Genomic DNA, 13,110 nt, shown 5'->3' on the forward strand with positions numbered 1-13,110 from the left:
GGTCTGATATAAACTGCACTGAAGTCAATGGGTACACTTCAACTTATCCGGTGGAGTCCGGATCAGGTCTTTACTGAAAACATTTATGAGATGACAAAATGTTGCAAAAATATCAAGCTTTCTTACCACATCCATGAAAGGAACCCTTCTTGCTGGCATTCATTACTTACCAAGACAGTTATGGCCATCGTGGGCTAACATGAACCCATCATAGCACGTACATCTGTAGTTGCCTGGAATGTTGATGCACTCATGGACACAACCCCCATTGTAGAAGTCATTTTCACACTCATCAATATCTAAAATAAAAGAGAAGGAAAAAGAAGATTTTGTAAAAAGAAAATCCAAAGAATACAGGAAACTTATCCAACTAAGCCCAGTCTTTGAACATATGCATGTTCCTTATCACTCTATACACTCATATTGCATATTTCATCCAACAGAAGGCTCATGGAATTACTGAGTGAACATATCAGGGTCAGATACAACTGAACTGCAGCAATCTTGTGTACTGAACACTTTCACAAAATTATAGCAGTGTCATCACAGTAAACTGGTAAGTTGTCAAAAATAAAAATAAAACTGATTTTGATATATTTTTATATTTGAAATGTAGTTTTAATTGTTGTCTTTAAAATAATCAAGCAGAAAACTAGTTAAACTATTTTGACTTTGTAGTAACAAACAATTATCTGAAATGTGTCGCTATTAATACGGCTTAAGACATAAAATAAAAGTATGCCTTCTTTAACCACATCAGAAGTGTCTTCTCAGATGAAGGAAGATCTAATATATTGTTGACAATATGTAAGGCTGTTTTCTGTGCAATGGATCTTGAAAAACACCATCTCTGAATTAACTGTCACAGTCAACTGAGCTCTTTGAATACACTGTTGATAAGATTATTTGTGCAGTTTTGACCCCCTCTAAAGAAGCCCTATTATCATTTTCTGGTTTACCTCATGTATAGCAATAACAAAAAAATTGTTCAAGTTTTATTCTTAGAAGGTACACCAGAATTACGTTTTAATTATTTTTTTTTAGTACACTGACATACATCTGAAAGGCTACCATGAATAACAAGACAGGCATTCTGCTTCAGCTGCAGACAATTCTATTGTGGACTTCCCTGTCTCATACAAAAAACACTTCTTCACTCATTCCAGAAAATGTAAACTTTCTTCTTTTTACAGATTGTATCTTGACTTACTGATGGAATGTCACCATCACAGTCACTGCTGTGAACCCCTCAGAAGTGTACTTCTCAGCCAACTAAAAATACAAAAATAATTATAAAACCAGCCTCCTATCGAGACATATAACTCTATCAGCCCTCCATCTGTTGTGTGCTAGAACAAATCTGCAGCTACTGTCCCCAAGTTACATAGTTCATGATAAATTTATGGGATAAAGTAGTCTTCTTAGAAAATCATCTGTTGGTACGTTAGAGCTATCTTGGATACACATTTCAAATGTGTCCTCCATTGCAGGGGTAGTTGAAATATTTCTGTATTAGGTTCACATAGACATTTGGGTTCTTTTACTTTTAAAAGTAAGACAGAAAAAGCATTGCTACCTGAGATCATACCCAGACACAACCCCAAAACAGCAAGGTAGTTTGGGAGAACCAAAGACTCTTACGAAAATACAGCTCATACTTAGTCATTCACTGCTCTCAGCACTTCTGACCCTTGGCTTTAACCTGGCTGGGTTCATCCCTCTTGGCACAATCCTCTGAGTGGTTCTTCAAGCTGCTGGAGCAAGGAGAGCAAGCCCCCAAATGTTTTCGCAAGCCTTCCCCCTCAGGACTATCCTGAAACTCTCCCATAATCCCATGGTAAACTCAGAGCCCATGTCCCCTTCAACTTCCATCCCACAGCTCTGAAGCCCTCCTTCTACAACCTCCCCAGAAACTCAAAATCAGAATTATTAATTAGGCTTTATTAGAAAAATTGGTTAACTTTCCTGTAACTCAGCATTCAGTGCAACAAAAACAGTGGAAATGTGAAGTTGGAGAGGGAGTCCTTCTAACGCAAACACTTGCTTCTAATATGTAAACTTCCTAGTCTTTTGACCACAGCTCTGTTTTAGAAAGTTCCTATCCTTTACTAAAGATTTCCATCCCTCAGTTGAACAAGTGCTAAATTAGCACATTCTGTGGAGATGCTCTATCTTCAGGAGTCCAATATGGCAGTGAAAAGCTACATCTGTGATTTTTGCTGAGAAAAATAAAGACTAAATCAATCACCACTTATTGGGCATATTCCAAAGATACCTCCAATATGATATTGCAAAGTCCCAGAGAGGAAGCTCTCCGTTATTTATATCCTAGTGATCCTGGGTGCACATTTCTAGTGCGTTCTAGACATCTCTACTTAGCAAACATTTGAAGTTTACATAACCATTCATTAATATTTCCAGAAACTTTCAATCATCCTTAGGCTACAAGGACAAAAAATAGATACCTACAGTAATATGATGTAACAGGCCAAGTCAAAAACAAAAAGCACAAAACATGATTTTGATGTCATATGTGTGCTTCATGACAATCATAGGAAAAAAAGATAACTTACTTTCAAGCTTTGTTCTTAGCTTTTGTCTAGGACTGAGTTTCTTCAGAACATGGAATTCAAAAGCAAGTTTAATCAGTTGTGATGCTACTCAGTGTCACACTGCAAAGGGCTGGCCAATTCATTCCCCTTTTTCAGACAACAAATGAATCAAATAGGACTACTCATTAAATTAATGGATAGGAGAGCCTTCATAAGGGACAAATCAAAGGAACACGAAGTCTTTTGAGTGGTTGTCCTTTATACAGTTCTTATTTCTGAAAAGCTGTACTGACATTAGAAGCACTAAATGCTAATGTAATGCAAATACGTAACTTCCAGCGAGGGTAATCTAACAGACGCATAAAGCAGAAAAATTAACAAAAGGCACAGATTTTTTTCATCTCTTTCTCTCAAGGAGTTCAAGTTACCTGAATAACTTTTGCCAGCAGATTAGAGGATTATTTCTCCCCTTTGTATCCTAAGAGCTATACAAAACTAGGAGAGGAGCCAAACATTCTACTTACGAGCCACATTGTGGGTTTTTGCTGTTTCTGCCCCCTCCAAAAACACCTTGCTACTCAAGAGACCTCACCCAGTAGGCTGACTGAAATTTGTGTCTCCAGTACTGCTGGTAAAACACTAGGGGGTAATACAGGTGAATTTAAAACATTTTCTGAAAAAAAAAAATGCACAAAGCCTTCAAAGTCCAAAGTGCTTCAAACCCCAGTCGCACCAAGAGAAATGCACACAATGTGCCTGCGATGTATGAGAACACCACTCCATCATCTCTCATTTACCTGGCTGAGGACATTGCTTAAAGAATGTATCACTGAAAGTGCTGAGCAAGTGTAATTTACAGGCAGAACATTACAGGTGACCTGGTAGGATAGGGCTTTCTTAGGGGGCTTAATAGATCAATAAAAACAAAAGGAGCACATTCAAATATACAAAACCTGTAGGCTTCCTCTTAATTTCATCTATTGTAAAACTCAAAATTCACAGTTGCCCAGTTGTTTACTTGCTTTTGGTAATGTCGTATCCTATTACTATTTTTTTCTTTAATGGATAGAACTGGGTCTTAATCAAACTCTTGGCTCCAAACAGCTCTAACTCAGAAAATTTTTCCACAAATTTTATAGCTTCAACTATCTTTAATATTTCTGGTGTCTGATCACTTAATATTGCCATCTACCCTGAAGAAATTGTTGCAACACAGAAATGGAACAAGACAAACAAAGAAATGTTGCCATTGATCCAATAAATTGCTGCACTGGATGCAGGTATGTGCAACCTTGTATTAGCAGGATTTACTGTAATCTAGCTCTATGCTGGGAAAATATTTACAAAGTATTTACTCCAGCTAATTCCTGCTGTGCAGACAGGCAACTGTTGCGATGTCTAATGAAGATAACGGCAGAGTAAGTTCTCTTAAAAAGGTATTGCAATTTCCTCTCTAAGAGGAATTAATTTCACGTAGTATTATAATGGCAGCAATTACAGGAGCCCTGGAAAAATAACTAAATGCACCAAAATGATTAAGAAGGCCATTTATAATAATGACACAGTCTGCTGACAACTTATCTGGGCTTGCTGTGTTCAAATGAGACAGCAACTCCCAAGACCATAGCTGGAGGTATACAAGCACATACTCAGCTGCTGGTGAGCTAGTTTTGATCATCTCTCTCTCTGGAACTGATCTGGGAAATCTCCAAAAGCCACTGCTTGTTTCCAAAATTTTAAAAGAAAAATTATCAGAAAAAAATGGAGAGAAAGAAGCTGCTTCCTTCGGTGTGCTAGGAAAGTGCATGGATTCAGCTATTTCTCAAGGCGAAGGAAGCTTAGATACTGACATTATAATACCTTCTGGAAAGCAGAGGTGAATCTTTTTGTTACAGTTTAGAAATAACTCTTTCTCAACAACCATAGGGAACGTAGCGCTGCCATGCACTTCTCTTTTGGTCTCCAGTGAACAGTGCTGTTACTTGAAGAGTACATCCTGCATGCGACTGAAGTTACTATATTAGAATCAAATAACTTTTTTAAAAAACTAGACAGTTGTTTTAGAAAATCCTAGCACTTGTTCCCACATGGAAACTCTGTAATTCTCAATCACTCTATTTAAGTTAAGGGAAGAGAATTTGAAGCTGTCTTCTTTAAGTGTCCTAATTCTTCATAGTCTGTTAGGACGTGTATCTTCCTTATACAGACTGGCGTTGACTCTTCTTTCATTAATATAGGCAAGACTTGCACAAGCCCAGAAATATGTTTCATTTGTGTATTTTGTATGAAAGGGATGGCCCTCTCAGGGATCTCACAAAGACACTGTGATTTAGCACCCTCCAGAGAAGCAGTTCTTCACGGAGCACATACAGCTTGACTAAGAAAAGTTCAAAATACAACAAGAACTCATCTCTTCTGCTTCTAGTACCATAGTTATTCTGCTTCCTATTTCACCAGAGAAGACACAACCCTATGCAATAACTAATGTCCAAAATTCAAAACAAACTGTAAAACAGAGCAAGGAAAATGCTAGTTCCCATTTTGTCTAAACAGTTTCAGCCTAGCGCTATAAAATTTACTGAGTGCCAAGCATCCGTTCCAAGCGCTAACAATCTTAGCTGGAAGAAGGCTCAGACTTTATTCTAGGGAAGCACAGAATCTACCTCCAGCAAAATCCCTCCCCTTTCTTCATTATACCAGCTGCCATTCATTAAGTTCTTGAATGTCCAAAAATGATTAGAACACTTACAGCAAAAGTTATTTATCAGCACAGCTACAGATCATTATGTGCAAAACTACTGAAATCAAAGGAAACATCTGCAGGGAGTTGATGATTTTTTTCAGTGTCACAGCTAAATTGTCACACAAGCCTTATGGCTATTAACACACAAGAGCAAGAATAGCTGAGCCATCAAAGCCACAGGGTCGCATACAACTCTTAGTGCTGAATTCCAAAGATTTGTACATAAAATGGGAAAGTGTACTGGCATAACCTCTATCTCAGGCACTGTCAAGGCCACAGATCCCAATACTCACAGTACAATGGTAGATCTTGAAAACAGGGGTAGGACTGCATAAAATTTGTGTTTGTTTTAAAATCTTTCTAGACTACTGATATAAGGGAAGGATCTGGAGTTAATTTAGTAAGCACAAATTACAATTGACTTTGAAAGAAATAATTTATGGGCTTGGACATTTTAAAATAAATAGCCAAAGGAAGCTGTCTGCCCACATCAATTTCTTCTAAATTAGAGAACCATGAACAAAACTCAGCACACAGGTATATTACACAGATGTGGGACATTTCCTAAAGGAGTCTGACCCACAAAATAGTTCGAAGAATATAGAGTAAATTCTTTGCAAGCATCATCTTCATGGAAAAAAACACATATTTATGCAGTATCTGAAGAGAAAAATATTTCAAAGTCCATCTTTACTTATCTAGCTGTTTTAAACAAAACAACACCAAGAGGCATTATGGAGACAGCAAATAACATTGTCATCTTTAGAGACTTGTCAGCAAAGGAACAATGTTTTACCTTGCTGCTCCATGAGAGGTTGCTGCTAGGCCTTGTTTTATCTATAGAGACAAAGGATACCACTTGCAGAACTCTGTATTTTCTGTCTTCTTGTGCTCAGAGAGGTTATACTAGAGCTTTCCAATTGTAGCATGCTGCCTGTTTATCCAGAACTGGTATGCAGCAATGGACATTGCAAAACGCTGGAACACATATTTCCACATGGGAATACTTTGCACTTTTATGGCCTCTCTTAAAAGGCCTTCAAGAATTTTCACTGATTTGTAACTGAGCTTTGGTCACTATTCATCCCTGGACCAATGAAGCATCCTCATTTCCACAAATAATACAGAAGAAGAAAAGCCCCATCCTAGGTCCCACAATCCTATATAATTAAGAATAGAGCTGTAGCATGAACAGAGCTGTCTACCCCACCGCAAAGTGTTATGCAACCTTGTTCGCAGATGCTTGGGAAAGAAGTAGCCTTGTAATGTCCAAAGATGAAATGCTCTGAGGTGAAGTCCCAACCCTACAAAAGTCAAGAGACCTTTTTGCCACAGGCTTCATGGAGCCCAGAAGACCTGTTTCCTCGGACACACAGTAAAGACATGTCAGAGCTCCAATTAGCCCTCAAATTTCTTGTTCCTACTTCCAAATTCAGAAAAAGCAGTGTAGCATCAACACCCTTACTTTACTTTTAAGGAAACAGGCAGAAATGAAGTAATGTGCAACAATGACACGGACAGAATCAAGATCAAATCTTGGATCATAATCAGATCACCATCTTACTCGTTATCACTGAACTTTAATGACTGGATTTGGGGGCTGTAAAAGCCATTAAAATAAACAAAAACAACATGGGCATATTTATATATATTGTTTTTCTTTGGCACATTCTACATTTAATGTACTTTCAGCAGTTATGCACACACTGGATAACCCGAGCCATTTAATACATCTGTATTCCTCATATCAAGTTGCACGTTCCTGTAAGTAGGGAGCCAGCTTTAAATCTAAAGGTCAGAAGAAAAGCTGAAAGAAAAAAAGGTGAAAGACTGTTTTGGTTAAGTCTTGGCCATATTTGCCAAAACTTCAGATCTCTTTGGAAAGCATCCAACCAGACCGAGAATACTAAAATGAAAAAGTTCTCAGGAGGAGTTTAGCATTAGCAAACTTCCACATGTTCAGAATTATTTGAAGTCATTAGGTGCTTTGCCACTTAAAATTTTCAAGAGTTGACCAAGCCAGATGTATGAAGAATCAACCAGGAAAATGTTATCAGTTCCACTCAACCTGATCTGCTGAAATTCTGCTTCCCCCAGTGAGCTTTGTGATAGCAGGACTTGGCATCCAAGTCAAATTTTATGAAGAAAATATTGACGTAAAAAAACCCTGATGCATTCGGATTTTTTCTTTTCCAAACAAAACCTTCACCTCCATCTCACAGTGAAGTCCATTTCTGAAAATTCCTTCCCCCATGGAAGGCTTCATAAGGTACTTTTTCTACAACAGAAAAAAATGAAAATTTATCATTTGTTACATCTGGTTCCTTCTGAGATATTTTATTCTTAGACTCATAAATGTTTATTCTTTAGATGCTGTGACCTTGGATATGTCTAATCTAATGAATCAAAGAGGAACACACAATGCACTTTTTATAGCTTTCAAGTTATCATGATGTTTTCAAGATGTTTGCACCCAAGAAAACTGTAAAATTTGATAGCCATTAGGATTACTCTGAGAACCAAGGTCAAGGGTGAGCAGGATGGGAATAGGGGAAAACCAGAGACAGAAGCCTGATATTTCTTAGTGGAGAAAGGGAAGAGTACAACAGATAAAATAGTTTACTTAGCATGGATTTTTTTCAGTGTAAATCCCTCAAGAGTACTAAGAGTACTGTCCCTCCAATCTTTTTCCTATTAATGCAGCCACAAAGAGAAAAAAAAAAGACTAAATTTTACAATTTTCTTCAAAATGTCACAAAGCCCTATTTTCCAATATTAAAACAGCAATAAAACAAAAATGCCACACCAGCTTAATGGAGATGGTTTGGATGCAATTTGTGGTATTGTTGGGGTGATTTTCTGGAAACCATTTCATATGGTTCCCAGAAAACATCAAGTTCTCTGTAGCAGTTTTATTTGCTTCCTCTTCTTCTGCAATGGCTGAACACCATATTCATCATGCTTTATATCTTGTTAAAGTACTTGTTAAAGTGTCCAAAAAAAGGGGAAAAGAACTCTAAATACAAACTGAAATAAGGAATGATATGTCCAGCTGGTTAAACAATACATATATTTTTAAGTGTAAGCAGCTTCATATTTAGAACTATCCCTCCTGAAAACATTTAGGACGCATTGGAGGGGCAGATGAAACATCAGTCCATTTATCACTGGCTGTAGGGTGGAGGGTTTTTTTAAACTTTGTTTAATATGTTTTTTTCCAACCACAATTATTATATCCTGAATTTACGAGAGAGCCTTGAGACACCCACTGCAGGTCCCTATTTTGTCCTGGGTCTAAATTTTTATCCTATTAAACTGATCATAGCAAGCATGAATCAAGTTGCCAGAAGTCACACAGAATAAGGGTGGGAGTCACCTTCCCTTCTGGGGAAGGAGACGGACCAACTGCTCCAGAAAAATACAGACAACAAGCTCCCAGACATGCAAGCCCTTCTCCAAGGAGGCTGTGGAGTACTCAAACTTTTGAATTTATCAGCTGTAGGAAAAGTACATGTGTTATTTTGCAAGTTTTAGTTAATGTTCTTCAAATACTTCAAATATTTATCATATAAAGGGAAAATTAAACAGTCACATCCAACGCATGCACTAGCTAGACATGATCAGTCCTTCAGTGCTGTAAGTAGAGTTCAGCAGACCCAGCTCACACATTGTTAAATGGAAAAAGGCAGTAGATTGTGAAAATCCAAACCTTCTGCAGTAGCTGAATGGCTACATTTTACATTTTTTGGTGAATGACCATCATATTTTTCATTCATTGATAAGAAAAATGGTCCCTGGAGCCTCCTTTCCTCATGTTTCTCTTAAATCCACCTTCCCTCTCTCAGTTTCCTGTCTCTCTTCTCTTTCCTCTGCATTTCCCTCCTTACTCAAACTCCCAGATCAAAAAGTTGGCAGAGAGTTTTTAATAGTTGGACATTTTAACACTGAAACTTCACCACCAGGCATCGGACTTGATATATGGGTAGTTTGACAACAGACCAAAGAAACTACCCCTTTGATTCATTCTTCCAGGGTGCCTCCAGTTTGAGGCATGTATCACTGGTGTAGTGTACCTGTATTTTGCCAATGGAAGGTTATTGATGAAGTATGGGGGGAACAGGAGAGGGTTAAAAATTACTTAAAAAAATAAAAAAGAAAGGACACAAAACCTGAAAGCTGATTCTGCATGCACTTAGTGCAACTTGCCAACCATATAAATTCTTTTTATGGCAGCATATCTAACACTCCTGGAGCAGGAATGGAGAGGAGATCAAATAAATGACAGGAACTACTCTTAATTTAGGAACTTGCAGAGGTTTTGTCTACTTAATTGAGAAGTCTTCCTGCAGAACTAACATAGAGGTCCATACAGCACTTTTTGCCTAGAACGTCTTTTGGAAGTCAAAAACCGGTTGGACAGCTAGTTATTTATGGAAAAAAATAATGAGGCAGAGTTCTTTCTTTGGGGAGTGAATACAATTTCTATCTATGTATTAAAGTATTATCTCTGTGTGACATTTGCCATCCTAGCCAGCACATTGAGAACTGATCTGGGAACACATGAGCTCCATTCAAGGTTAATACAACATTTCTCTAGATAAAACTATAAGTATTGTTATCTCACATTAGACATCTTGAATCCCTGATTAGGGTTTGTTGTGGTTTGACGTTTTTCCTAATTGATATTTAAACAGATTGGCTACAAGTTCTTTGAACTACAAGTGAGACACCCAAATAAAGACGGATACCTGCAGAGCACATAACAGTTTTAGAGTCTGTCTTTATTTAGTAGCTGCCATGCCTGACAAGCTCAAGCAGAGAGACTTCCCGTTCACAAGCTGTTATGAATGTGAAACATGACATTTGACAGCATTTTTCCCACCACTTCTAACTCACAGCCATTTCCACTACAACTCCCTCTTTTAATGTAATGGGAAATGTTTGATTCCACATCTAATCCTGCAAGTTCTTGAAAATCTAATGGGAGCATATTTTGGTGCACCCTACTGCCACAAGTGGTGTGCACGTATTGTAACAATTAGGGCTTCAGTAAGTCAAGGCAGGAGGTTATTCCTAGAACTTCAGGTTGAAAGATACATCTAAAAACCTTGGGGGAGATGTTTAAGACTGTCAGACTAGCTGATTGATACAGACATGATTCACTAAGCTTTTACCAACCCTTGTGGGGGTCTCCCATGTTTTTGGTTTGCATACTGATAACCTTCCTTTGCATTTTATTTTTAAACTTCTGTTCATTGACAAAAGGAAATAACCCCAAGCCTTTGTTCTGAAATTAATTCCCCTTATTACCAGTCATGGATGAACACTAACTTATCTTCTGTGGCTTTTATGTGGGAGAACTTAATAGAATGTGGCTATTCCTCCTTGCTCATTTCAGAATGAGTCCATGGCAGATCATGCACTGTAAAATGGAAATTTTCTTGATATTGTATAGCTCATGCTTCATTAGCCCCTGGTAGATTAACACTACTTCAATTTCAGGTGGAGACAGCTAAGACCAAAAGCAGGACGAGAGCCTATATAGCAGTGGTTTTCAATCTTCTTGGATTTGAGGAACTTCTATGTTTTACAGCACAGGTGCCAATCCCTGTATGGCAAATTTAAGCCTTCTGACATGAGGCTTACCTTTCCAAACTACTTTTTCACAGATGCTTCAGCAGCAGTCCTTGGACTGCTGCAGACTCCCAAATGAAAACTGTTCTGCGGTGCTGGTTAACCACACAAGAAATATAGTGTAACTTATATAATGTAGGACTTGTAAAATGCAGGGCTTCTCGTCATCCTGTATTACATGGCCAAACTCCCCATTTTGCTTACGACACATACGGGACATCAGTTTTCCCCAGGCCTGCAAAAAACTCCCATGCATGCAACACACAACTGATCTAACTACCTGCAGAGCAACTCTGCAGCATATGCACTATGTATCAGCTGTGGAAGAATCACTGCACGTACTCACCCAACCTGTCCAGGGCTGCTCTTCATTTCCACATTTATGACAGTCACATGGCAACTGTGAATGTGGTACATACGCAACTCATGGATTTGTCCCCTGACAATGCTGGACCTAATAGTTATGAAACCCAAGAAAGCAACTCTGCGAATTATTTTCTGACCTACTCCCTGTATTTGAACAAATTCAAACAGTTTCCCAATAGCATCCTTTAAAGGAGGGAAGGCCTCCCAACAGTTTGGTTTGCAAAGAAGAGCAAAGATCAGTCTGCAAGGACTGCCATTCTAATTCCTTCACAACTGTGAAAACAGTAACTCCTCACCTATTAAACAGCAAATGACTGAAGGATAATTTGAATGATCAAAGCACAGACCCTTCTTTGTTTCAGAATCATTACATTTATCTTTGCACAAGTAGCTTATCCACCTACAGAAGTGTTTATTTTGAGTAAGACATGATAGTAAAGCAGCTTTAACACATAGAATATAGAGAGTACTGGTCACTCATTAAAAAAGAGGTCCCCAGTCTTTGTGGTAATTTAAGACCCTAGGGTAACTTTGGCAAGACTAATATATTAATACCAATCTGTTAACTAATGTCCAGTATGAATCATTTGACATTACACTTTTCTAATCCAGGAGATAGTACTGGGGATTTCATATTTTCCCTTTCTTTTCTCTGGTGCCATGCACTGATAGTAACCCCATTTAAAAATTACTTCAGTAATTTCACTTTAAAATTACTTCATCCTAGACACAGATGCATTATCTGTATATTATTTATATTTTTGGAAGAGTGTTAAATATTATTTTTCTTATTCACTTCCTGTGAGAAAAGTCTCATAAGACTTTTCTTATGAGTCCCTTGAAGGTTTGTGGGTACTCAGCATCTTTAGGAAACAAATTAAGTAAAATTATTTGAGATGACCTTGCATTTAAGAGAACTGTCTTCATTGTGGGCTTGATATATTTGTTTCAATGGAATCCGAGAAGACTAAATTGAATAGAAATTAGATCAAGGATTTACAATAATTTTTTTTTAAATCTGACGTAGGCTTACAAAATGCAACATGCTTAAAATCATTTTTGTCTAGTACCCTTCCACTCTGTGCACTTTATAGAGGGTAAAAATGCTATTAAACTATACATCTTATTATTACATGAGAATTAAATACACTCAAGTCACATTTTGTTTCTGTAATGACAAATTCAACTTGTCACAGAATTGTGTTTCAGAATCTCAAATTTTATTATGCACAGATAAGCAAAATGCAGTGATCTGTTGTCTAAAGGTTTGATTAAAAACCCAGTAAACGGTATTTTTTTAATTGGATAGAGATGAAGAACTAGAGATGAGGAAACTAGATCAAACTAGAGATGAGGAAAGTCAGTTTTGCAAAGTTGTTGATGATTTCCCCATGTTTCTCCTTCCTCCTTCCCATCTTTCTAGACTTAGGCTTTATCTGGTGAATGTTGATGCTATTTCTAAGTCATATAAACAAAAGTTCAGGAGAGAACACACTGCCACATTCTGAGTTACCAAAGAAAACAGGGTACCAAGACCTGACCAGATAACTCATCCATTATTAACTCAGGACTTTGCCCTCAGTAAAGCACTCAAAATGAAATAATGTGGTTTTAGTTGTTATTCATGGTTCATGGCTTCACAATTTAACAATCTAAAGTTAGATTGAACATCTAGATCAAGCTTTTCAGAGCACTTGTTTAGTCTTCCTATCTGACTTAAGACTATCCTTAAAGAAGTCTTATTTTCAAAAAAGTTGGGAAGGCCAGTCATTTTGAAGTTGCTAGTTGATGACCCCCAAATTAATATCTGGTCTT

General features: G+C 37.6%; 1 protein-coding gene across 4 annotated transcripts in view; it reads right to left on the bottom strand.

The window, feature by feature from the left end:
• Nucleotides 1-13,110, bottom strand: part of SCUBE1 (signal peptide, CUB domain and EGF like domain containing 1) — a 220,679-nt gene that overhangs the window by 187,716 nt on the left and 19,853 nt on the right. For all 4 annotated transcript variants that reach the window (XM_026114052.2, XM_026114051.2, XM_026114056.2 and 1 more), the window contains exon 3: nucleotides 171-299. In XM_026114052.2, the coding sequence (XP_025969837.1) occupies nucleotides 171-299 (129 nt within the window). The remainder of the gene's footprint in view (nucleotides 1-170; nucleotides 300-13,110) is intronic.

The sequence above is a fragment of the Dromaius novaehollandiae genome, chromosome 1 (assembly GCF_036370855.1).
Source record: "Dromaius novaehollandiae isolate bDroNov1 chromosome 1, bDroNov1.hap1, whole genome shotgun sequence".
NCBI lineage: Eukaryota > Metazoa > Chordata > Aves > Casuariiformes > Dromaiidae > Dromaius > Dromaius novaehollandiae.